Genomic DNA, 26809 nt, shown 5'->3' on the forward strand with positions numbered 1-26809 from the left:
GTTCTGTCTTTGTCTTGGCTGTGTGTCACTGAGTGCGTGTTTTCTTCTGACAGGAAACTCAGTTAAAACCCACGAGGTCGTCTTTTCTCTGAATGTGTATTCTTACTGCTGCTTCATAAGCTTTGTGATTTTCATGTTCATCTCCACGTGAAGTATCAGCGCTGTTTGCACCTCCTCCTCCTGCTCCTCCTGCTCCTCCTGCTCCTCCTCCTCGTGCGATCAGCCAAACTTGTGGGATGTACTCTGGTATTTCCGACAGCACCGAGGACTCCTTCACTCTGAAAGCTCCACAACAATTGAATAGAAGGAAGCGCTGCTCGCTGACTTTTTCCTCCCCACAAACACTCACTTCCCTTCAGCTCTTCTGTTCTGCTCATCTGAGGCTGGAGGACGCACGAAAGGCAGCAGCACAGAAACATGGACGCCCTGACTCTGCTTTTCTTTACTCTTGTGAGCTTCAGCTGTGTGTGTAAGTACTACAGTGATGATGAAGATGATGATGATGATGATGATGATGGTGATGATGGTGTGTTTAATCCTGATGCGTGGACTCAGTCTAACACGTTCAGTTTGTTTGCGTGGAAGCAAACGTCCTCAAAGTGACTCCAAAAAAGTTTCGTGACCCAAATTCATTGAGACGCGTTCGGTTGCAGTACAAATACTTTGTATGAGGGAAATACTGCGTCAGTGTGTTGCAGCTGATCTGTTGGTGGATTCAAAGAGATTTAAAGAGTTCATTTAGCTGACGGAGGAGGAGAATCTTCATCCTTCAGCTCATCAGACATCAGGACACTCAGGGTTTTCACTGGACACGAGCTGATGGAGTAAAAGTACAAGATTTGTCTCTGACGTGTGGTGGTGGAGGCATAAAGTAGCTGAAAATTTAATACTCAGTTCAAGTACTTTGTATTTAAGTAAATGTCAGAGGTGAAAGAAGTACTCAGATCTTGTACTTCACTGTGTAGAAAATGTTGGTGTAAATATTTGCATCAAAATATACTTAAAGTACCAAAAGTGAAAGTACTCACTATGTTTCAGAATACTGCGTAGCACATCGTTATAATGATCGATTCATGTGTTCATCACCTCATCTGGAGCTGGTGAGACAGTTTAACTGCTTTAGACAGTTTGTCAATAAAGTTTTATTTTCAGCTGTAATATTACATCAGTTTACATTCGTTTGTTTTATTTTGTATCATTAAACGAAGGCTGTACAGTAACTGAAGTTTTTGAATAAACCAGGTGAGTATAAAGTACAGTATTTGGCTCTGAATCATAGGGTAGAAGTATAAGAAAACCAGAAAATGGAAATACTGGAGTACAAGTACCACTTGTGTATATTTAAGTAAATGTACAAGCTTAAATTCCACGTTGTACCTGCTAAATGAGTACATGAAGTACAAACGCAGTAGCAGCAAAGTGTTGACCTGATGAGTTTGTGCAGAAAGTAAATTTATTAAAGTAAACACGACAGTAAACGCTAAATAACTTCACCCCACTGTTCCAGCCTTGTTAGCAGTACAGTATCTGAGTACTCTGTACACCAAACGGGTACTCACAACCTTCTCTGAGCGGCACACGCTGACGAACGCAAACGCACGATGTTTTAATACTCGTTAAACGACTCGTCCGACTGAGGTTATGCTCGAATCCAGTGAAAGGCCGTGGCGACAGAAGTACCTGAGCAACTGTAGTAATACCACAGTGCAGAAGTACTCAGTCGCATTCAAAGATTACCCTAAGCACAAAAGTATGAGCATCAAGGCAGACTTGAAGTACCAGAAGTGAAATCATTCATCCAATGTGCGTTTCCTGTTACGTGTTATGACTTACTGTGTGTTCAAATGGAGCTCGTTTCTTTATTCACTGCTGAGTATTTTAATGCACAGAAATGCATCATCATTTATTAGCTGATTAGATTTTATGTTATTCATGTGAACGTGACGTCCTCAAACGCTGTGGATTCAAAGTTTTGACGTACAAAGTCTGAAGGTGAGTGTGAATGATCCACAGGTTTGTTGTTGGTCCTGCAGGGAGACAAAGGAAGGCTAAAAGCAGGAAGAGAAGATGAGTTGGTGTGTTGTGTTTGTGAGCAAACCTCAAACTCCCTCACAAAGGCTGTTAAAGGAACAGTTCACCCAAAACTCAGGCCCGCGTTGGTGGAAAGTCGCTGCCGTTCGACTTGTCCACCTCTTGAGCTCATGTTGATTTAATAACGCAACGCTTTTGTCTCTACAGCCGGTTTCCTCATCATGTTGACCCCGAAGAGGTTGTGTCTGTTAACCAGGAATCAACTCGTCATCCTGGGTCCCTGTGATGTCACCAACCCGGCCCAGCAGTGGGCGTGGCTGGGCGGAGCCAAGTTAATCCACACCGAGACCTCCAGGTGTCTCTGGGCCGATCCCAGCCCGTACATGCCGGACCACACCCGCCTCGCCAAACTCAGAGCCTGCAGCGAGGCGCCGGCGTGGAGCTGCTACAACAGGAACGGAGCGTTGGGATTGGCTGAGACGAACATGTACCTGAAGAAACAGGGAACACGGGCGGCGGTTGGAGGAAACATGCAGACCTCGGAGTGGAGGAAGTACGATGTGGACTCAGGAGGGAATTGGCTGCTGACGTCACTTTGTCCAGAAACAGGTGAGAGGAAACAGAATCGTTAGGGTGTGACCACCAGCTTTTCCCATAAACCACCGCGATAGCAGGGACGCCTGTGAAACTGTTGACAAGTCGACGCTTTTCTGAAGTTTGATCCATTATATTTCTACTCTTTTCCTCGAGCTGAGAAAAGATGACATAAATCTGCGAGGTCATCACGGGCCGAGGGGGAACTCGTGGGCGGGGCCAGGATCAGAAACAGGCCTGTGTACATTCAGAGGATGGTCACCATGGCGACATTAGCCTCTACATCGTCAGCCCCTCTCGACAGGAACTGTGCTAACGAGAGGTGGAGTGCGTGCATGTCAGAGGATGACTCTCCTGATACTGACTTCCCTCCTCACATTGTTGCTGGTGTCTGTTAGTTCACTCAGTCAGGGAGGAAAAACGTCAGCAGACTGCTTCCTGTCCGAGTCTCAGCCGCCATCTCAGAGGAGTCACTGATGTTTCAGTGTCGAGTGGTGACAGGCTGATGTTTAGCAGCTCTGCTTACCCTGTTAAAACAGTGCAGAGGATCGCTGGAGGTGTCATGTGTCAGGCTTCAGATGCATTCTTTGAATTTGTGAGGGGCTGGCGGTCGAGTTAACGCGGGGGTTTAGTTCCTCTTTACATGTGTTTGTTCTGTTGTCGTATCACTGAAGTCATGTTCTCCTTATTTTTCAGACACGACTCGTGTCTCCGCCATCTTTTATTCATCCACACATAAACCTGTGGGACTCTTCGGCACCGTCTACACCCTCAGAGGTCCTGCCATGACTGTCGCTAACCAACAGTTATCCAACACAGTAAAAACCCATCGAACCAGCAGGCGGGTCACCACCTCAGAGATCCACAGCTCCATCACTAACGGAGCCTCAGCATACACGAGCGACGGCACCAAACCTCGAACCAGGAGGTCCGAAACTACAGACTTCAATCCTGATGTTTCAACTTCAGCCACAGAGATGTCAGCTTTAGACGGAGGCCACATTACCTCCTCGAGTCCGGCTGTGCTCATGACTGACCAGCTCACAGGTGTTTCAGAGAGTTCATCAGCTAGAAATATCCCTCAGCTCGGGACTGATGCCAAGACAACAGCAGTACACCAAGAACTTTCCACTGCGTCATTCTTCTCGACTGGCAATGAGTCGACTGAAAGTGCAGCTGTGACTCTGGTTTCCTCTACAGTTTCCTCAGAGAAGAACAAGAGTGACACATCTGACCCTCAGGCCACCTCTCAGGCCGCCTCTCAGGCCGCCTCTCAGGCCGCCTCTGAGGCCATCTCTGAGGCCACCTCTCAGGCTGCCTCTCAGGCCGCCTCTGACGCCATCTCTGAGGCCACCTCTCAGGCTGCCTCTCAGGCCGCCTCTGACGCCATCTCTGAGGCCATCTCTGAGGCCACCTCTCAGGCCGCCTCTCAGGCCATCTCTGAGGCCGCCTCTGAGGCCACCTCTCAGGCTGCCTCTCAGGCCGCCTCTCAGGCCGCCTCTCAGGCCACCTCTGAGGTCACAGAGGTCACGCCTGAGGTCACCTCTCAGGTGACTGTTGGTTTTTCTGCTGTTTCTGACACCGAGTCAAACTATCACACAACATACATGACACATTCAGCCGAGCACCACAATCAGACTGAGCTCACCATAACTACACCTCCTTCTACGACTGCTCATGTACCTTCGACAGCAGATATGACGTCTCCATCGGTCATGGAGGCAGACCCACCGTCAACCCCTCAGGTCCTGCCGACATCTTCCCAGGCTTCACCCACAGACACCTCAACACCAACACCAACACCAGCAGTTCATCCAAAAGTCTCAGCCAGCACCACGACTGAAGGTGCGACGTCTCAGACAGCAGGACTGATGTCCACAGACGGGGTCACCAACTCATCTCCAACAGTCGCACCTACACAGACACCTACAGCTACAACCAAACCCACTACCAAGCCTCCAACCTCGGCTACATCCACCACAACCACAACTACATCCACAGAAACTGCAACCATGACCACCAAAGTCATCCCAACCTCCACTACTCCAACCACACCCATGACAACAACCATCAAAACCGCTCCAACTAGTACAACAACGCCTGCAGCTACACCCACTGCCAGAACAACCACAGCTCCTCCCACAACTACAACTACGCTTCAAACCACAACTTCAGGACTGATTACTACGACACCCGTAAGTTTTCCCTTTGCTTTTTTCTTGTGTCTCTATTAGCTGCTATTTCAAATCCCTTCAGGTGCTCTGGATGAGCAAAACGTTAGAGTCGGTATGTCTGACCGACACACAGGTGCTCAAAGTGCCAAAGAAATACATCTGAGACGCTCAACAGCAATGACCCGCTTACTGAGGACAATCCTCAGACCTTGTTGTGAGCAGTTCCATTGAAACTGTTTTTGCTCACTTTTTGCTTTTTGCACTCTTTTCTGTTCTTGTGAGCTGCCACGACAAGTGACTGTCCCCACTGTGGGATCAATAAAGTTCATCTTATCTTATCTTATATCTCACATCTATACTCATAGACATGCAGTTTGGTAGAAAGAAAATAGTCCCTACTCCTATCTGAGGATTAGATTCTGTGTTTTGATTTTGGGTGAACTGTTCCTTTAATGTGTTTGGTTTCTCAAGAACATGACAGTAGTGAGATTTTATCAGCTTCCTGACCAAAATGTCAGTCGCAGCGTAACGTTTCATCAGAGGAGGCCTGACTGTTGTGGAAGAAGTGAAGCAATAAAACATAACATCTAGCAGTTCTGCAGGGAAACGTCTAATGTGGACTGAAAGTGCTGGAAAGTGATGAAATAGTTCCAACAGACACGCGAAGTACGCTATATAGACAAAAGTATTGGGACATCTGCCCATCACACCAACAGGGACTTTAATGACGTCTCATTGTAAACACACAGACAGCTTTGCAGCTCTAACAGCTTCCACTCTTCTGTGAAGGCTTTCCACAACATGTTGGAGTGTTTCTGTGGGAATTTGTGCCCATTCATGCAGTAGAGCATTTGTGAGGTCACACACTGATGTTGGACCAAAAGGCCTGGCTCACAATCTCCGTTCCAGTTCATCCCAAAGGTGTTGGATGGGGTTGAGGTCAGGGCTCTGTGTGGGCCAGTCAAGTTCTTCCACACCAAACTCATCCAACCATGTCTTTATGGAGCTTTGCTTTGTGCACTGGGGCACAGTCATGCTGGAATAGAAAAGGGCCTTCAACAAACTGTTGCCACAAAGTTGGAAGCATAGCATTGTCCAAAATGTCTTGGTGTGCTGAAGCATTAAGATTTCCCTTCACTGGAAGTCAGGGGCCGAGTCCAAACCCTGGGGAACAGGCCCACAACACACCTGAATTCAATCATAAAGAGGTCTGTCCCAATACTTTTGTCTGCGTCGTGTGCATGACGTGCATCTGCATACATGACATGATTCCAATGAATCATTGGTACACTGCAGGGTGGGTCTGAGAACTGAGTCCTGTGGGACTCCTGCTGTGAGCTGCAGACTCTCAGTCTGGTTACGCTGCAGAGTCTCACTGATGCGTTTGGTGAAGAGGAGTTTGCATGACTGACAGCCTGTCTCAGTTCACTGGTCGTAGTTATTAACACCACCCAGACTTCACATGGACAGATGGTGACAGTATGGTGACTCTATGGTGACTGTATGGCGACTGTATGGCTCAGAAAAACGAGACCGGCCAAGCAGTTCATTTGCATGTCAGTGTTTCTATGTTTAGTGGAGCTGATGTAGCAGCCAAAAGAAAAGATTCAAAAAGAAAGTAAAACATATGTGATGTGATGCAGCTGCAAAACGTCCTGTTGCAGGACTGAGACATGTTCAGTCAGAGGACAGGAGAGGGAGGCCAGGGCTGGACCAATCACAGGCAAGGACACAGACAGACAGACGGAGAGGCAGACAGACCGACAGGTGGATGGACAGACAAGTATCTGTCAACAGGATGCAGTCTAACATATGATGTTCTGTAAAAATGAGTGAAAGAAGTTCAGTCAGTCCAGTCAGTCCAGTCAGTCCTGTCAGTGCTGTCAGTGCTGTCAGTCCAGTCAGTGCTGTCAGTGCTGTCAGTCCTGTCGGTGCTGTCAGTCCAGTCAGTCCAGTCAGTGCTGTCAGTGCTGTCAGTGCTGTCGGTGCTGTCAGTCCAGTCAGTGCTGTCAGTGCTGTCAGTGCTGTCGGTGCTGTCAGTCCAGTCAGTCCAGTCAGTGCTGTCAGTGCTGTCAGTGCTGTCAGTCCAGTCAGTGCTGTCAGTGCTGTCAGTCCTGTCGGTGCTGTCAGTCCAGTCAGTGCTGTCAGTGCTGTCAGTGCTGTCAGCCTCAGAGAACAAACAAAGCAAACGAGTTTGCTATGAAGTCCAAAGATGAATTTCTCTCAGTCTCAGACAGCTGCTCCCTGCCAGGCTGAAGCAGATCCGAGCAGGGCCCCGTCACTGGGGCTTCCCCGGGCCCACAGTTCTGTGGGAGGGGCCCTGTGTGGGAGAAAGTGTAAATTCCACAACAGCAGCTTTTTGTCCCGTCAGTGTCCAGCAGCAAGGCAGCAGACCTTCACCTGTCCCCCCTGCGGGTCTGAAGGCTGAGGTTTCACTGTGTTCTCACTGATCCCTCACACCAACAGAAAATATCAGCTAAGAAGCTGCTCTTCTTTCATGAACTTCTTTCTCCAAACGTGAACTTTTCTATTATTAGAGGCCGTTTCTGGGCCGCATCTGAGGCTGCTTCCTGATTGGATAACTCTCCTTCAACTATAACAATAGATGGTTCTGCCCTGATTGATGGAGCTCAGTTTGATGCTAAAGGTCGTCAGAGAAAGTCAGGAAGGAAAGCAGGGTGGGGTGTCGGTCTGCACGGAGTCCGTCTGCCTCTGGTCACACAGCAGTGAAAGTTTGAAGATCGATGGGTTCCACACTGTGAGATAAAAGTGACGAGCGAGTGTGAGGAAGAAACCAAGAAAAGTCTCCGGTCTGCGGGAGGATGCGCCATAAACAAGCTGATATAAGACAACAGCCGACCTCGAATCAGACTCCGTCGGCTGCGGTGATGCTGCTGGAGGTGAGGATGAGGATGAAGACGTAGATGAGGACGGAGTCTGATCTGGAACGCGTCAGAGACACTTTTACGCACGCCGTGGCAAACCGCGGCGCGTGCGGACAATCAGAGCAGCGCGAGGACATTTTTCTGACCGTCCATCCCCGGTATGTCAGCTCATGTGGGGATGTGCTCCGTCTGTTTGCTGCTGATTGAACGGACGGATTTAAATCAGAGGCCGCGATGTTCAGATGCGCCACAGCGTGTGTGATACTCGCTTTGTTTTGGAGAGTAAACGAGGTGAGTTCACGCCTCTGTGTCTGCTTTTTACACTTCAGAGACTCCATCAAGGCATTTTAGTCTGATAATCGGCGCAAGATGATGGAGAAAATGCCTACAGAAAATAATGTAATGATCCGACAGGCAGACGCGCTGCCAACAAAACACCCGGCAATTAAAGTGTACGGCTGAGAGCCACTCAACTCTCTCTCTCTCAAACCAAGGAAACACGTGACAGGCCTGTGTATGTTGTATGTTATGCAAAATATATAAAAATTGTGTAATTCTTAACAAACGCAGATGTACGCAGCAGCGTAATCTCCAGTTTTTTATGCGTAACTTTACGCACGACTGACACAGCTGGCGCCTTCATTAGTTATTCAGTTAAAAGGTGAACCGGACTTCTGTGTTGCTGCTGAGTTAAAAAGCGAATCACAGCAGCAAATCCCCAAATCTGCTCTGTAACTCAAATCCCTTCTGCCTGCCAACAGGATACTCTGATTTTATACCTGAGAAAAAGTAAAGCTTTTGCATTTAATGGGTCGCTTCGGTACAAAAGTATTTTCATCCAAATATACTTGAAGTACGAGTGTGTGCTGTGAATTTGCCCTCGGGGATCAATAAAGCTTTATTTTGACTTGTTGAGTGTATTTTGTGACAGAATATGTCAAATACATGTACTGGAGTAAAAAACACAGTGTTTCGCTGTGAACTGTAGTATGAAGTAGGAGCTCAGAAGTACAGTAGCTGAGTGTTCTGCAGATGACTCAGCCCACCTGTCGTGATGTCACTTCCTGTTTCAGGTGCAGTCCACTGAGGCTTCCCGCTGCTCTGCACACTTCACGGAAATCAGCTCCAGCTCAGACTCTGCCGTAGTGAAGTTCACCACCGCCGGTCTGTCCTGCAACTTCAGCCTGTTGACTGATGCGGAGTCCTGGTCTGGTTCTGCCTGTGCCCCCGATGGAGAGTCTGGGAACACCTTCATCTGTCACGCTGCGGCCCTGCAGCCCGGGACTTTGTACCGCTTGACGGTGGTTTCCAGGAAGGATGGCGAGAAGAGCAACACATCAGTACGCACAGGTGAGGTGAACCTGTGAACACATGAGCTCATCCTTACTGCACCAAAACTGACACATTTCAGAGTAACGTGAGGCTTCACGACCAGAGTTTTCGTACGTGTCTCACATCGTGTTCCCAAACACCAAGACAAAGACAAGACAAAATCAGCCCCACAGCAACAAGAGGTTTAAAGTGGATTCTGGGCTGTGAGAGGACAACGCTCAGGTTTGTCCGTCTGCCTGTAGTTGTCGCCCGGTCGATTGGACACGTGTGAGGACTGATGTGGTAAGAGAGGACAGTAAAGGTACTGCATGCTGTGTGAAACCTTCTGTCCTCGATTCAGGTCCAGAAAGTCCCTGCACATCATGGAGTGCACAGCCTGGTCAGAACGTCCTGATGTGGAACACTTGGCCATCACTGAGCTCTCTCACAATGGTCTTCATCTCATCTGAAGTGTTTGTTTCCAGAACCCCCCCAAGCCCCCCTGAGCCACTTCCCTCCTCACATTGTTTCTGCAGCAGCGGATGCAGGAGGACACAAAGATTAGAGAGACGTTTCACTTTGTTTCTTCTCTGCTGGACTTCAGAGCAGTTTGCATTGTGATCGTAGACATCACTTCATATTAACGACAGGCTTTGAACAGATTTGTGAAACGCGTCCTGTGAATCCGCACGCTGTTTCATCAGATGGCTGAATGTGATATGACACAAACTGCTGACTAACGAAGAAGAAGAAGAAGAAGAAGAAGAAGAAGAAGAAGAAGAAGAAGAAGAAGAATCAGCTTTATTGGCAGTATATTTTTACGTACACACACTGAGCCTGATTCTTCTGCATTGGACCCAGCCTTGGTTGAACACACATGCAACACACAGCAGATTACATGCAGCGAAACACACAGGAGCCGTGGGCTGCCATGTCAGGCGCCCGGGGAGCAAATTGGGGCTTAAGTGCCTTGCTCAAGGGCACATCAGCCCCAGCTAATCACTCCACCACACTCAAATGTTCTTCTCCATCCTCCACGGGCCACGGCTGCCCCCACAAAGTAAAGTAAGATGGCTTTCAGAAAGGTACGAGGTGTGGCTCTGGTCTGTGGGCTGCGACCCTGATGTGTCTGCAGGTCTTCTGGAGGTTTCAGTCACACATTTTGTGCTTGGAGTGTCACTGAGCTGCCAACAGGAAGTGGTCAAATCTCCTCCGGGAGGAAACCATTAATGGGAACAGGCCAGAGTTCAGGACTGAGTCGTATCTTTCGTGCTGGGGGGGCAGGTTGTTCTCCTCGTCCTGCCCCTCCCTGTGTTTTGTGTGTTTCCTGTCTGGACTCACACCAGCTCCACGAAAACGTTTCGTTCCTTAAACAGCTGAAACAATGTTATCGATCTTCTCCATCGCCGCTGCGGCACAAACACAGGATACACTCGCAGGCGGAGTTTTACATAATCCAGACGAGCAACCGCAAGAATCTGGAAGGCAAAAGCTGGACAGACGTGCTCCAAAAGGCTGAGTCGTCCGTGAGTTCAGGTGAAGTGGACAGGAAGCCGGACAGGAGCAGCTGCAGCACAGCTTTCATCTCCAAAATGTGTGTGTGTTAACTGACAGAACACACTGATCTTGTAATACTTTCAGCCCTGGTTTGAAATGACATGTTTAAAATGTCAGACAGTAGTCAGTCTGTCTGAGGACTCTTTGGTTGTTTGTTTGTTTTCAAAGTTTTAGATGGAGAAAACCAAATCTAAACTAAATCTTGACGTGTGATTGACTCGTAAAAAATGAATGTTTTCTGTCAATAAATTTCAGTATCATGAAGCTTTAGAGCTCAGAATACTCATAGTACTGCATAGTAATACTGCTCCCTCTTCTCACCTGTCTCAGACCCGGTGGGTCCGGCTGTTCTGGACGTCGAGCTGGACCAGGCTCAGGTCCAGTATAAAAGCCAGTCTGTGTCTCACAGCGGCTCTTCAGGTCTGCGGGTGTCCTGGTCTCGCTCTGCTGGTCATGTGGACTGGTACGATGTGACTCTGGAGGACACCAGCTCCGGATCCACCCGCAGTACCAGAATCATGGGCTCCGCAGCCCCCCGGTCCGGTTTCAGCTCCCTGGTCCCTGGCACGGCGTACGCCGTCAGTGTGGTGGCTACAGCCGGGAACAAGAGCGCTGCACCTGTCCACAAGTGGGCAGCGACAGGTGAGCCGGACGCTGTGACATGAAAGGTGTACAAATATTTAAATCAAAATCAGAAAGAAGTCATTTGAAAAGTGATCGATGTCCTGCTGAGGTGTGAGGAGGAGCCAAACGTGTTGAAAAGATTTCAATGCTGTTTAAAGGGTCAATCTGTTGTTTTTTTCCCATTTCAGTTTACATTTTTTACTTTCAAAGGCTCATGGGACATCTTAAATAAAGACGTAAACTTCTTCCCGTCACTACAAGGACAAAGTTGATCCTGTATGTTTAAAACAGGATGCAGTTTTTGTGGTTTCTGGTCTCTTGTTGTCTGTCATGGACCAGTTGAAAACTGCTGCTCACCTTTTGTGTCACCTGCTTCTTGTGACCCTTGTCCAGCTCCTTCGTCTGTCCGTGGCCTCCAGGTGGCGCCCTCGTCCTCACGCAGCCTCGGCGTGTCCTGGCAGGTGGGTCCCGGCAGAGCTGAGCGATTCAGGGTTCTGCTGACGGATCAGGACGGGGTTCTGCTGAAGAACATCACGCTGCCAAACAACGTGACCTCCACTCAGCTGGACGGCCTGCAGCCCGGGACCCTGTACACCGTCACCGTGGTAACGGAAGCTGTGGGGCTGCAGAGCTCCGCCTCCGAACAGGCTGTGACAGGTAGATATTATGGGATGTTCTCTGCTGCTGGCTGTGACATGTAACATGCAAAGATGCAAAGTCACTCACATCCATGAGAGACAGAAACGTCCTCTGGCTGTGACTCTGCAGAGGACCCTGAGCTTCATCAGGTGGACACGACGTCTCCACGTCAGCCTTTTAAAGTGATGTCAGTGTTTCGCCTGCCTCTGAAAACACTCAGTGCAGCTGTGATGTGATACGTCTGTTGAGGCCGTCCACGCCGCGGACGGTAACTGTAACGACGACGAGCGATCTGCAGCTCCAGCTGTTTCTGCTGTGCAGAGAAGCAAAGCGAAAACCAGGAAACTCTTTAGGAAACTTTTCAGGACTTTCCAGGTTCTTTTGTAAGTTGTATGGATCAGTTTTCAGTGAAACATCTGAGAACCAGAGCTGCGTGCTTTTATTTTGAAGGCCTGCACTGAATGACCTTGTTGACTGATTTCAGATCTGATGGTTTCTCATCAGCTGAGTCACTTTGTGGCTTTTTGTTTGACTTTCCAGCAGCAGCTTCACACTCTGCTGTTGTTTCCAGGATATTTTAAGCTTTACTCCTCCCACCCTTCCTGTGACTACAGCTGGTCGCCTCCACCTCCTCCTCCACCCAAAACCTCTCTGTTCATACCTGATAATGCAGATTTTTATGGATTTTTAAGGGCCAGGCGGCTCTGCTGTTGGTCCCTCTTGTGTTTCTGTCCTCTTCTTCATCTTCATCTTCTTCAACTGTCTAAACTTTAAAGGTTTGATAATTCATCACAAATCAGTCATATGTGCCATCGCTGCACAACTTTCACCAAAATGTAGAAGCAGTGAAGGAATCTCTTTGTCTGCGTGTTTTGGATGAATTTTCTTCACAGTCACAACAGGAAATACAAACAATAAAATCTTTTTCGTTCTCCGTGCGATGCAGAGCAGAGGAGTGAGGAAGTCAGTGAGAGTGTGTTCACGGTGTGTGTGTTCGTCCTCCCTCTGCAGTCCCAGCAGCCGTCTCAGATCTGACGCTGGACAACAACGGCAGCTCCGACAGCCTGCAGGCCTCCTGGGTGTCCCCTGGAGGGGGGGTGGACGCCTACTTGGTGACCCTGTCTGCTCTGGGGTCGACCCCCCAGGAGCGACACCTTCCTCCCAACATCACCCGGGTGCTGTTTGAAGGTCTGAGCCCCGGTCTCAGCTACCAGCTGAGTGTCAGGACCACAGCTGGAGGACAGAGCTCAGAGAGCAGGACCAGTGGGAGGACAGGTACGTGTTCTTCAGCGGGACGTGTTTCAGACTTTGAGACATGACGGCTTCACACTGACTGACAGCTTCATCCTCCCACTCCTTCTAATGATTGTTCCACGTCTTTCAGTCCCTGAGCGGGTGTCCGCTCTCTCCATGTTGCCTCTCAGTGACGGCAGGACGCTGAAGGTCAGCTGGTCGCCCCCCAGAGGCCAGTGGGAGAACTACAGTATCCTGCTGAGGAACGACTCAGTGGTCCTGGTGAACCAGACCGTCAGCAAACTGAGCACACAGCAGACGTTCTCTGGCCTCAGCCTCAGTCTGGTGCCAGGACGACTTTACGAGGCCGAGGTCACGGTTCACAGTGGCATTCTGGGTAACACGGCGCGCTGCTATGGACGACTGGGTTAGTTAACATTTACAGCTTTTGCCATTTAACTTCTGCTTCGGTGCAGTTTGTGTTGTCGTTCATGCACTGATATTATATATTATTTTGCGTCCTCATCCCCCCCCCCCCAAAGCCCCTCGTCCCGTGCAGCAGCTGGTCGTCCGTCACACAGATGAAACCAGTCTGAGGGTCCAGTGGAATCGACCAGTCGGTGAATGGGATGACTTCACTGTGGTCCTCAGGCAGGAGGACCCCGCCACCGTCGTGGCTCGGAAGATCCTTACCTGGGACATCAGAGAGTACACCTTTAACGCCCTCACACCTGGACGCCTGTACACCTGCACCGTGACAACCAACAGCGGCAACCTGAGCAGCTCCGCCTCCGTGATCGCACGGACCAGTGAGTCATATTCACTTAAACTGCTGCTGTTTGTTCTTTTAAAGGTGGGATGAAAGACGACGTGGTTACATGTGGGCGGAGTGACGATACACACTAAGAAACAACATAAACTCAGTCAGTTAAGGTTCATATCGTTTAAAGGTGTAATGTGGTATCTATTCCTCTAAACCCCAACCAGGTCACCGATCTGGTGACCCCCAGACAGGAAGTAGGACAGACAGGAGCTAAACTCCTCATACGGAGTCAGCTGAACCACATTGTGAATCGATTTTCAGCACGACTCCAGCAGCAGCTACAAACCAACTCTCTCACACCACAAAACAAAGATGGACGAAGTTTCTGACCTCTCTGTGTGTCTGTGATGGTCTCCGACAGCTCCGGCTCAGGTCACCAGGCTGCAGGTCTCTAATGGCGGCACCACCGACAGCCTGCAGGCGCAGTGGGAACGGGCCCCCGGAGAGCTGGACTCTTACCGTGTCCTGCTGGTCCACGACAGCAGCGTCATCAAGAACCAGAGCGTGGAGGCCGACACCACCAGCATCAGCTTCCCCGCTCTGAGACCCGGAGCTCTCTACAAGGTGGTGTTGACCACTGTCAGAGCTGGACAGACCTCCAGACAGACTCTGGAAGAAGGACGCACCGGTAAGACTGAGGGGAACTGGTCTGGGAACAGCTGGGGAGGGTACATACGTAAACATCACATACAGACAGAACTGACACCAGAACACAAGTGGAAGTTTTTCTGAAAGTGATTGAAGTACAGTACTTGAGTAAATGTACTTAGTTACTTCCTGCCATTGTGTCAGTTGCTGTCTGGTCAGTTGTGTGCAGGTGATAAAACACCTGTGGTCGTCACACAGCAGCAGGAAGACGAGTTTCACCTTCTGACCACACGCAGGTTAAACACGCGTGCAGACCTGACAGCTCGAACGTCTTCTTTAATCACATACAACACAACAGCAGAGTGTGTTCAGTCCGCCTGTAAGGGCTGATCTGAGACAAGCAGATGAGGTAAAACACACACGAGCCTCTGAGTGTGTGTGTGTGTGTGTGTGTGTGTGTGTGTGTGTGTGCAGGATATTAGTAAAAACCAGGAATTTGTCAGGAATTTTCAGGAAGTGTCGACAACAACAACAACCTGCGAAGATCTGTCTGTCAGACACTTCCTGTCAGGAGGAGGAAGTGTGTGTGTGTGTGTGTATGTGTGTGTGTGTGTGTGTGTGTGTGTGTGTGTGTGTGTGTGTAAGCTTCATTGTTAAATTACAACACAAACACTTAACTGCTGCTGGAAAATATTTTCACAGAACCACCAAGGACGAACATCAAAGCAGCTAATGGAGTAAAATGTGTGGAGTTTAAGCCGTCCAGTTAAAGGAGCATTCCGGAGTTTTTAAACCTGGTGTGGAGAGACCTTTCTGTTAAAGAGGAAACCCCCTTTTGTTTAACCAGAAACTAAGTCTCGCTCGGGGAGAAGTCTCACTCTGAAATCTCACCAGAGCAGTTCTTTCCTCATCTGGCTTGTTGAAGTCAGTTAAACATTCAGCCTCGACAACAACTCAAATCTCACAAGATTTCAGAGACGGACTCGTCCCTTAGCAAGACATTCACTTCAAACAGTAAATATTTAAATTTAAAGTAGGCTAACATTCGTAAGGTTTTCTCTAAATCCTTTAAAGTTACATTACCCAGCGTTATGGAGAACAGGAAGTCAATAAGTAAGAAAGTAAAAACTCAACCTGACTCATCAGCTGCTTCACAGGAAACCTTTGGCCTGGCACTGCTAACCTGAAGCTGGAGCTGTGAAATCCTCCTCATTTGCAGCTCCGAGTCTGACTGCTGGTGCAGAACAACACCTGAACAGTAAAGTGGAGTGAGACCTCGTCACTCTCTAACCTCCCCCTCTTGTCTCCCCCCTCAGTCCCGGCTGCGGTGGGGGAGGTAACGGTCAGTAACAACGGTCGGATGGACTTCCTCAGCGTGTCATGGCGTCCGGCTCCAGGTGACGTGGACAGCTACCTGGTGACTCTGAGCGACCGCGACAAGACGCTTCACACCGTCTCCGTTTCCAAATCCAGTCCAGAGTGTGTCTTCAACTCTCTCGTGTCCGGACGTCTCTACAACATCTCCATCAGCTCCCGCAGCGGCAAACATCAGAACCACACCTTCGTCCAGGAGAGGACACGTAAGCACCTTAACAAAACAGCCTGCTGGAGCTTTCGTTCATATCACATGAGCTTCATGAGGAGCTCAGAACTTCACACAAAGGTGTAACCTGAGCTCTTTTCTCTCTCAGAGCCGTCCAAGGTGCAGAACCCGACAGCGAATCACGCTGCTCGGGACGACTACCTGAAGGTGTACTGGCGTCACGCCGCCGGAGACTTTGACTTCTACCAGGTGTTCATCAAGCACAACAACATGTTCCTGCAGAACAAGACGGTTCTGAAGACGCAGAACGAGTGCGTGTTTACCAGCCTGGTGCCCGGCAGACTCTACACAGTGCTGGTCAGCACCTGGAGCGGGAAATACGAAACCAGTGCCTCCACCCACGGCAGGACCTGTGAGTGACCTCTGACCCCTCTGACATGTGTTGGCATTGAGCCATCTCAACAGACTAACATCAGCTCCTGTCCTGTCTGTCCTGCAGTCCCGGCGGCGGTCCGGTCCCTGGCCCTGGCTGGTCGGGGTACTGAGGACCTGCGGGTGACGTGGTCGGCCGCTCCCGGTGATGTGGATCACTATGAGGTGCAGCTGCTCTTCAACGACATGAAGGTGTTTCCTCCGATCACGCTGGGCAGCGGCGTGGGGGAGTGCGTCCTGTCCTCGCTCACACCTGGACGGCTCTACAAGATTCTGGTGTCCACCTTCAGCGGCCCCAACCAGAGGGCCCAGTTCATCGAGGGCCGAACAGGTTAGAGGGTTCAAAACCAGCCGAACCAGCCGATCCACACTGGAATAAAGAGCCATTCGCTATGAAGAGCTCTTTAGTCACGTACGTTTAAACTTCAGCTGCTGTGGTTTCTTCCCTCCTCAGTTCCCAGTAAGGTGAAGAACATCCACGTCACAAACAGCGGAGACAGCAGCAGCCTGAAGGTGAGCTGGACTCCCGGTCAGGGCGACGTGGACTCCTACTCGGTGTTTCTGTTCAGAGAGAGCCGACAGCTGGACGTCCGGCCCGTCCTCAAACACCACAACGAGGTGACGTTCGGCTCGCTGCAGCCCGGGCAGATGTACAGCGTGACGGTTCAGTCCGTCAGCGGAGAGCTGCTCAACAACAACACGGCCAGCGGACGCACGGGTCAGCAAGTACTACTGTGAAATATACTGTATACAATGTGATAAACAGGTCAGATGGTAGTACTCACACTGGTAGAGGAGACGATATGTTGACCCTTTATCATAAAGAATCTGCTTCGTTAAATGTAGGAGTGGAGAAACAGCTGAGCACTGAGAAATGAAGTACACTCCTCAGTACTTTGTAAATACTGAGTACCTACAGGGTACAAAACTGGGAAACAAAACTGAAGTGAGTTCTGCCTGTGTTCAGTGCCCTCAGCAGTGACGGGGCTCCAGGTGGAGGACCTACACTCCACCTGCAGCCTGCAGGTGAGCTGGCAGGAAGCTCTGGGCGTGTCAGACGGGTACGTCCTGCAGCTTCTGGACGACAGAGGTGGACTGGTGACGAACTCCTCTCAGCCCTCCGGACACACGAGGTGCAGATTCGATAGCCTCACCCCGGGTAAGAAGTACCGAGTCCTGGTCCAAACCACCAGCGGGGGGGTCCACAGCCTGGGCGTCAGTGCTGAGGCTCGGACACGTAAGACTTCCTGTGTATAACTTTGCAAAATCATGTTGTAATATTTTGAGAAAACAGTTTCTGAGTCAGTCAGAATTGTTTAAAATTGTTTAAGTTAGTTTTCTCTTTTGAGGAAAAACACAGCAGCCACATTATCCAGAGTGACTGTTGAAACTGTCCGTCCCTCCTTCCTCTTCCTGTCAGGTCCTGCAGCCGTCACTGATCTGTCCATTAAAGTCAACACCACCACCAGTCTGTCTTTCCACTGGTCTCCACCAGAGGGAGACTTTGAGCTTTATGAGATCTTCTTGTACAAAAGTGACAACTCGCTGCAGGAGAAACAACAAGGCCAGTCCAGCAGTCTGCAGTGCTCCTTCCAGGGTCTCAGGCCTGGAGCTCCATACAGGATGGTGGTGGTGACCCACAGTGGGCAGCAGAGCAACCAATCGTCCATCTGGGCCAGGACAGGTGAGCTGGGCTCTGAGAGGTAACCCTGAGAGGTTAAAGGGAACCTGTTTTTCCTTAAAGTCTGTATGATACTTAGAGTCCATGAAATGTTCATAGTGTGAATGAATCACACCTTCATCAACACAAACACCTTCACTGTAAACGTGTTCAGTTTCTTCACTCAGGAAGTCAGCTGCTGCTGTCTGACACGTTCCTTTACTGATAACAACAGAACAAACTGATTAAATACTAAATTATTATTAAAAGCTGACTTTCAGTGTGACGTTCACAGTTGTTATTTACACAGTCTGGACTTAGAGCTTTGTAAAGAAGCTCTGATGAAAACCTTTGTCTTGCGTCTGGTCTTTAGTCCCAGCAGCTGTGGTCTCTCTGAAGGCTCATTCTGGAAACCAGTCTGACTCTCTACGGGTGAACTGGGATCGGGGTGCAGGTGATCTGAGCGGGTACCTGCTGACTCTCCACAACCCCAACGGCTCTCAGCAGGCCAAGACGCAGCTGGGTTCAGAGGTCACCGAGTTCGTCTTCTCAGACCTGGTGCCGGGTCGACTGTACCGAGCCGAGGTGCTGAGCCTGAGCGGAGAGCTGAGCAACAGAGCCAACACGCTGGGCCGGACCGGTGAGGCCCTCTCACGTCGTTTATTATCATTAGAGTTAGCCATGAGTTCATCACTCAGACGGCTCACACAAGGCACACAGAGAAAATTTGTCTTGTTTCTTCGTAACCTGTGCGGAGAATATGAAACATCCAAGTGAAAACCTTTTCCAACAACATCGTCCCTCCCCTCCTCAGCTCCCAGACCGGCGACCTCCTTCCTGTTTGGGGGAGTCACCAATACCTCCGTGGAGATCACCTGGAGCGGCCCCATCAACTCCGACTACGATGACTTCGACCTGCAGTGGACCCCTCGAGACCGCCTGTCCGTCATCAACCCGTACCACAGCCGCACCTCCGGCAGCCGCATCCTGAGAGGGCTGTTCCCAGGACGACTGTACACCTTCAGCCTGCGCACGGTCAGCGGGGCCACGGAGCCCGGGGCCACACCCACCTACAGCACAGCCATTCACAACAGCATTCGAACCAGTAGGTGGCAGCACTCTTCAAGACAGAGGGACTCGCAAACTTTAAAATGTGCAAAAATATATTCAAATACTCAGTATGTGTATACTAATATTATGTTACTATTCTTTTGTCTCTCTGCAGAGCCGGAGCGAGTCCACAGCCTCCACTGTCGTCCACAGAGCTCCACCTCCATCTCCTGCTCCTGGGGGCCCCCGGAGGCCGACTATGACTCCTACACCATCGAATGTCTCCACCAGGACTCCCGGGTCCTGGTCTATTCCAGACGCACTGGCCGGGACTCCACGGCCTACCTCATCACCCAGCTTGAGCCCCACAAACGCTACACCGTCTCCGTGAAGGTCATCTCGGATGGGACAACCAGCGACGAGGCTCAGGACAGCGTGGTCACCATGATCGACCGTAAGGTTGCCATGTTGAGAAACGACTGCTTCAGGATGCTTGTCATGTTTGTTGACTAAATAATTAATCAGATCTGATTTGTAAAAACATGTTGACATGACTCCTCCAGGTCCTCCAGTCCCTCCTCTTAATACCCGAGTTAGTGACAGGTCCGCCGTGGTCACCAAGTCCTCCGTGTCCTTCAAGTTTAACTGCAGCTGGTTCAGCGACGTCAACGGAGCCATCAGGTTCTTCACTGTGGTGGTGACTGAGTCTGAAGGTGAGGAGGTCAATGTTCCTTCACGTACTTGTACTCACATATACTGTATGTATCCATCATGTCACCCACACCCAAATACTTCTGATTAATTAATGAGTGAGCTGCTGGTCAAGGAGATTTAATAGCAGAAGAAACAGCGAGTGTCTCGTTGACCTTTCACCTCTGCTGTGACACAGTGTCTCTCCTCTGTGGTTAATTTGTGAAGGTGTCGATGACGCGCAGCCAGAGCAGCGGGACCCTCTGCCCTCCTACCTGGACTATAAATCCAACAGCTCCGTTAAATCCTACCAGACCAGTTACTTCCCCAGTCACTGTGCTGAGGGGCCCGACAGCAGCTCGCACAGCTTCGAGGTGAGTTTGGGGACTGGGATGGCCTCACTGGGAGGTTCCTGCGAACACAGACACTTGGACCAGGATCCAGAGACCGGCAGCAGAGACCTGAACCCATTCTGTGACGGACCACTGAAGCCAAGTACTGCCTACAGGTACTGCAGCCGTTACTACAGAAACCAGCTCCTTCAGCGTGACGGAGGTGTCTTTGCAGCAGAACATCCCATAATAAACACATGTTATGACCGTTAACCATCGCTGCTTTCTTCTCGTATACCTGCGCTAACATCACACTGGCTGAGAGCATTCGATGAAACACGACTTCAGTGACGCTGAGGTGAAGTAAAGCTCCGTGCGCCCTGCGTTTCTGTCTGCAGGCTCAGCGTCCGAGCTTTCACCCAGCTGTTTGACGAAGAGAAGAACGACTTCAGTGTCAGCTCTCCTCTGTTCACTGACACTTACCTGTCGCTACCTGTGGTCACCGAGGCAGGTGAGCGGTCAGCTTCAGCTCAGGCACAAAACATCCAGACAAACATGCTTTGAGTTGGAGGATGAAGGAAGAGAAATGAAGAAATGATGTGACAATAAAGAAGACGAGGGGATCTTATGTTATCATTATTACACTTACTATCATTATGTTTAATCTTGTAGAGCAGGTATAAGAGTCTGCAGTGTTAAAACATTAACATAATGAGTCCAAACGGATGTGAGTTTGGTTTTTGCCTCAGGAGACTGACGTGTGTGTGTGTGTGTGTGTGTCGCAGAGCCTCTGAGCGGTGTGATCGAAGGCATCAGCGCCGGCATGTTCCTCATCGTGGTCATGGTGGGAGTCACAGCTCTGCTCATCTGCAGACAAAAGGCTCGCAAAGTGTGAGTATGTGCAGACTGAAGCCTCTGGGGTGTGCTGATCCGAGCTCAGTCCACGCTGTCCTTCAGCTGGGACAGTCACAGTGAGTGAAGAGCAATCAGTTGTCCAATCAGAGTGTGGAGGCGGGGCCTGTGTGACTGTGTATAAGAATCACATGTCTTAGCCTGTCTGTCACGCTGCCATCACTCAGGCCTGCTGTGGCCCCACCCTCCAGGCTGTGATTGGACGGCTGATTGTTCTTCAGGTGAGCTGGCAGCAGTGCCGTCCCCCTCACCTGCAGCAGCAACAGGTAATCACTGTGCTGTGTTTCAGTGTCGAGGAGCGAGTGACAGTCAGGATGAGTATGAGGAGAGAGAGACCGACACTGGGAGCTCACCAGGGGGTCAGAGGGTAAGACACTACTTCCACTACTACTAGTACTACTAGTACTACTACCGCTGCTGCTGCGATGTGTTTGTTTGTGTTCACTGACGATGGTTTTTCTCACCAACATGTGTGTGTGTCCTTGTGTTTCTCAGGCACCGTCGCATCTCAAGGTGAGAAATCGGCCATCTTATCCATCACACTGTTTGCGTTCAGCACCTTGTGCTTCGTTCACACGTTTTGTTTGTGCTCTCCAGTCCCATCAAGATCCTGAACTTTGAGAGTCACTTCAACAAACTGCAGGCCGACTCCAACTACCTGCTGTCCGAGGAGTACGAGGTCAGTTAGCGCTTCACGCAGAAGCCAGTCGAGCACACACACCAACACACACTCACTCCTCCCTCCGACTGGCTGCTTAAACGGCCGCCCGTAACACAACAACACAACAGCTTATCAACACGAGTTGCCGTGTGCTCTCAGCACTGCAGCAGCAGCACAAAGTGCTCCGTCTGTGCAGCCTGTGAGGAAGCCTGCAGACACCACTCAGGGCTCAAAAAGCCCACCACCTCCTCTGCATGTTGGGTTCACGCAAAAGTAAGACAGAAAAGGACAGAAGTGTTTGTAGTAAACATGGAAACTCTTTTAGTGAGTTTAAAACTTCATTGTTGACACTAGAAATTATTTTAATGTTATGTTTTTAGAAAGAGCCAGTTGATAACTGGGTTTGTTTTTGGTGCAATAACATTATTATGGAAAATTTGATCATCCTGTTTTTATTATAATTAGATGATATTCGTTTATATAAATGAAGAAAATAACATTTCTATTTCTACACTTTCTGTTGTTGAAGAACCTGCACTGCACATGTCAATTGTATTTTTGCACAGTTGTTAAAAGGAGTGTTGTTTTTTCATTTCACAAAGAATTCTGATTCTGATTCTGCACAGCCAGACACTTTAAGCGAATGTGCTGCACCAGTTTGGCTGCTGGTTCTTGTTCAGATCGCGGTTGGTAAAGTCAAGGATCTCCAGTTTCTGCTCTGTGTTGCTGATTCCCAGCAGAACCTCAGAAGGCCCGCCTCTCAGTCCATCTGATTGGACAATGACATAAAAACGCACATCAGATGCTTTTCACTCTGAGGTGAAGTTTTTTCAACTGAAGGTGTTCAGACTGCTCATCAAAAGGCCTGAGGTGTCCAGGGTGGGTTAGCGGACTCCTGTGGTGTGATCAGACCGCAACATCCCCCGTCTGTGTGTGTGTGTGTGTGTGTGTGTGTGAGGTTCCATTCAAACTGCTGCTAAGGAGAACATCTGTTTTCCTCCTCCTGTCAGGACTTGAAGGACGTCGGCCGTAATCAGCCTCTGGACTCGGCTCTGCTGCCAGAGAACCGCGGCAAGAACCGATACAACAACATCCTGCCATGTGAGTGACGCAGAACACACGTGTTAAGGTGGACACGGACTCACCTGTTCACGAGTCTTCCTGTGTCTTACTGAATCTGGTTTGTGCGTTCAGACGACTCGACCAGGGTGAAGCTGTCCTACGTGGACGACGATCCGTGCTCCGACTACATCAACGCCAGCTACATCCCTGTAAGACGAGCATCAGGGCTCGGCCTGTAGAGACTGAACGTGTTGTGATGAAATGCGGATGAGGATGCTGAAGTCCGTGTGCTGTTTTCAGGGAAATAATTTCCGTCGGGAGTACATCGCCACACAGGGTCCGCTGCCGGGGACCAAAGATGACTTCTGGAAGATGGTGTGGGAGCAGAACGTGCACAACATCGTGATGGTCACGCAGTGTGTGGAGAAAGGCAGGGTGAGTACGTAACACATCGCATAACGTGCAGCTTCAGGAGGACATGCTGCCAATCCATCTCCAAAGTTCTTTTCTCAGACTGGAGCAGGTGAGCGTTTGTAGTTTCACAAATACAAAGCTGCGGTCGTCGTTGTTGTGTTGATGTTTCCCAGGTGTTCAGATGTTACAGACGTGTGTCCTGTGTGCAGGTGAAGTGCGACCACTACTGGCCCTTTGATCAGGATCCTCTGTACTACGGAGACCTGATCGTCCAGATGTTGTCCGAGTCTGTTCTGCCTGAGTGGACCATACGAGAGTTCAACATCTGCAGCGTACGTCACAAAGGAATCCACTCGTTACTGGATTATCACACGCTGCTTATTGTTTGACTTCGCACTCCTGGTTCGCTTCTGACTTCCTGCCACGTTTCCCTCCCGTGTGTCAGGAGGAGCAGTTGAGCTTCACTCGGCTGGTTCGTCAGTTTCACTACACAGTCTGGCCGGATCACGGAGTCCCAGAGACCACCCAGTCCCTCATCCAGTTCGTCCGGACCGTTCGGGACTACGTCAACAGAAGTCCTGGATCTGGACCCGCCGTGGTCCACTGCAGGTACACGACAAGAATCTACAAACTAACTTAACTCTGAAGACACTTTTTATAGTCGGCAAATTACTTCTTCCAGAGAAAATCCAGTAGTTCTCCCCCTCACAGATCTGATCTGAGGTCTCTTGACACAAAGTCTTTGTTATTATTCGTATCTCCTTTAAATTCAGTTGTTCTTAACTGCAGTTTGGTGTGTGTGTGTGTGTGTGTGTGTGTCAGTGCTGGTGTCGGTCGTACAGGGACCTTCATCGTTCTGGATCGAGTGCTGCAGCAGCTGGACACCAAGGACACGGTGGATATCTACGGCTCCGTCTTCGACCTGCGACTCCACCGATCACACATGGTGCAGACTGAGGTAATGACGTAGTTCCTCCTCCTCCTCAGTGTTGATGTGATGTAGTTCCTCCTCCCTCCTCAGTGTTGATGTGATGTAGTTCCTCCTCCCTCCTCAGTGTTGATGTGACGTAGTTCCTCCTCCCTCCTCAGTGTTGATGTGACGTAGCTCCTCCTCCCTCCTCAGTGTTGATGTGACGTAGTTCCTCCTCCCTCCTCAGTGTTGATGTGACGTAGCTCCTCCTCCCTCCTCAGTGTTGATGTGACGTAGCTCCTCCTCCCTCCTCAGTGTTGATGTGACGTAGTTCCTCCTCCCTCCTCAGTGTTGATGTGACGTAGTTCCTCCTCCCTCCTCAGTGTTGATGTGACGTAGTTCCTCCTCCCTCCTCAGTGTTGATGTGACGTAGTTCCTCCTCCCTCCTCAGTGTCAGTATGCGTACCTCCATCAGTGTGTTCGTGATGTTTTGAGAGCCAGGAAGCTTCGCAGCGAGCAGGAGAGCCTCCTCTGTCCCATCTATGAAAATGTGAACTACACCTCCCAGAGAGGTGAGTGATCGTGCACCTGCACTTGCAGCTCACCTGGAGACGCGAGACGTAGCCGATAATCGAACGTATTGATCCTTCCTCCACAGAGACGCTGTGCACCAGACGTTAAAGATTGTACAGACCACTGAGCACTACAGGGAAACACGGCAATTCTATTTTTCTACCAGTGTTTATAGTTTAAACATCAAATATTTACACACAAAGAAAACTTTGGGATTATTTATGGAATATACAGGATTAATGTACATATACTTCACCATATATGTGTCTTTGTACATATTTAATATTTCTTCTTAAATTATGTGTTGTATTAGTATGTATGTCTGAGAGTATTTGCACATTACAGTGACACAGAATGCTTCTCTGAACTGATGATGATGATGATGAAGAATTCCAGTTTTCTGTGCGTTCAGAGGATGATGACAATGAGTCTGTGGTGATTCAGAATGAATGGATGGATTACTGAATAGGCCCCGAGGAGTCAGGGGCCCCGAGGAGCCAGAACATCTTTATGAAACCTTCTTTAGCATTTAGAACCAGGATATAAACAGTTAACAAACTGTTTATCATGTTCATAGTGTAGTGCGGATCTGTAAGGACAGTTTAAATGTTCCTATGAAAACAGATTCTGTATTATTACAGCTGTCAGTCATTATCTGTTTACACAGCAGCAAATACATTAAAGGGACAGTTCAACCCAAAATCAAAGACTGCATGTGTCTCCTCACACCTGCTGTGCTGTTTCTCCATTGGGTTTGGGTTTGGGTTGGTGTGAGCTGCAGAGTTTTGGAGATATCAGATGCAGAAATGTCTGCCTCCTCTCAAACATGAAGGACCCAGAAGACGCTTCACTTGTGGATTATCCTGAGTCATGTGATTTCTGGGAAAAAAAGCACTGTTGAGTTTTGGCGCTTTGAGCACCACAAGTGAAGTGTCATCTCGTTCTGCCACATTCAAGACAAGTATTTTGATTTTGGGGTGTACTATCACTGTCACTAAGTATCAGGCACTTACATGTGCTTACAGCTTTATTTTACTCCTTTCTAAATTACTGTTTTTTCTCTAATTATATGTGCTAAATAGGGGAACTTAAAAGTGAAATTTACTTTATGAAACCCGAGAGACAAAAAAAATCCTTTGCTTCCTGTTTTTGTCGTGAACGCAGACTCGCAAAACAAAGTGATGAGAACAAAAATTTGATTTTGAAAATCAATGTGCAAAACGTTACTCTATTGTAAAGACAAATGTGAGTAAGAGCAGAGCAGGATCTCTTCTCGGTCTGTCCACAGGGCCCTTCCCTCGTAATCCATCCAGCTCATAATGTTTTCACTGAGCACACTAAAGCCCCTGAAAACTTGATCTGGACTATATTTCTGTAACAGGAAATAATCAGGACGCTTTACAAAAGCAAAAGTCCCAGCTGAAGTGTGGAGCGTGGAGTTTTAAAGTGAGCTTTTTTGATCCTGTCTGTCTGACGGCACAGGGTGACACAGCCGTCCTCAGAGCTCCCAGAAAAACAGCTCAGACAAGAAAGTCTTGTAATAATTAAAAATGTTCATACAGAACTCCGCCACTCACAGTAACAGTATGTTTTCAGGGTCTTTAACGTTCACCAAAGTGCATTAATGTTGTAGTATTGTACAGCCATGGCAGCAGCTCCTTGAATCGGTGAAAGTTAAATCTATTTTTATTAATAAATACATGTAATATATCATTTTAAAAGCGCATTATGTTTTTTTTTCTTTTTTTACCTCAACATTAACTGTGCTTTATTGTGTAAGAACGTAGTGCACGTGACAGCAGTTAATTAAACGTGTAGAAATGTCTGATTATTCATCCATTATCGATGCTTACCTGCTCCAACATGACCGTAAACGTGAAGGAATGCTTCGTGACAAACAGATTTATGTCGCTGTGTAACGCTTTACTCTTTGGCTTCGTGTAAATTAGACCGTGTTTGGGGCATGTGATGACGCATATTTGTGGGTGTTTGAATTAAACAAGTAATTATGTATTTTCAGATGACTTTCTGTTAGTCATTCATTATGACTCCGCTGGGAGAGGCCCCGGCTATCCCAAACCACACGACTCGCGCATGCGCACTGCTGCGGG

General features: G+C 49.2%; 1 protein-coding gene across 1 annotated transcript; it reads left to right on the plus strand.

The window, feature by feature from the left end:
- On the plus strand, positions 1-26717 carry LOC124061338 (receptor-type tyrosine-protein phosphatase beta-like). Its single transcript, XM_046393046.1, has 34 exons — positions 1-469; positions 2239-2640; positions 3322-4820; positions 8758-9034; positions 10883-11194; positions 11570-11833; positions 12827-13090; positions 13200-13475; positions 13591-13857; positions 14233-14499; positions 15776-16039; positions 16151-16414; positions 16502-16765; positions 16889-17152; positions 17402-17671; positions 17855-18118; positions 18468-18734; positions 18909-19199; positions 19320-19598; positions 19708-19857; positions 20063-20342; positions 20565-20677; positions 20952-21057; positions 21368-21445; positions 21574-21591; positions 21676-21757; positions 22750-22840; positions 22934-23010; positions 23102-23236; positions 23425-23547; positions 23661-23824; positions 24038-24173; positions 24577-24697; positions 24784-26717. Exons 1-34 carry the CDS (start codon positions 418-420, stop codon positions 24804-24806), a joined length of 8004 nt encoding a protein of 2667 aa, XP_046249002.1. The 5' UTR covers positions 1-417; the 3' UTR covers positions 24807-26717.
- The last annotated feature ends 92 nt before the right edge of the window (positions 26718-26809 follow it).

Source organism: Scatophagus argus, chromosome 7 (genome assembly GCF_020382885.2).
Source record: "Scatophagus argus isolate fScaArg1 chromosome 7, fScaArg1.pri, whole genome shotgun sequence".
Taxonomy (NCBI): domain Eukaryota; kingdom Metazoa; phylum Chordata; class Actinopteri; family Scatophagidae; genus Scatophagus; species Scatophagus argus.

Bases quoted from the DNA above. Each gene is read 5' to 3' on its own strand.
- LOC124061338 (XM_046393046.1), top strand. From the start codon at position 418: ATGGACGCCCTGACTCTGCTTTTCTTTACTCTTGTGAGCTTCAGCTGT. The intron at 21,058-21,367 runs GTGAGTATGTGC...GCTGTGTTTCAG, and splicing joins AGACAAAAGGCTCGCAAAGT to TGTCGAGGAGCGAGTGACAG. The intron at 23,237-23,424 runs GTGAGTACGTAA...TCCTGTGTGCAG, and splicing joins AGTGTGTGGAGAAAGGCAGG to GTGAAGTGCGACCACTACTG.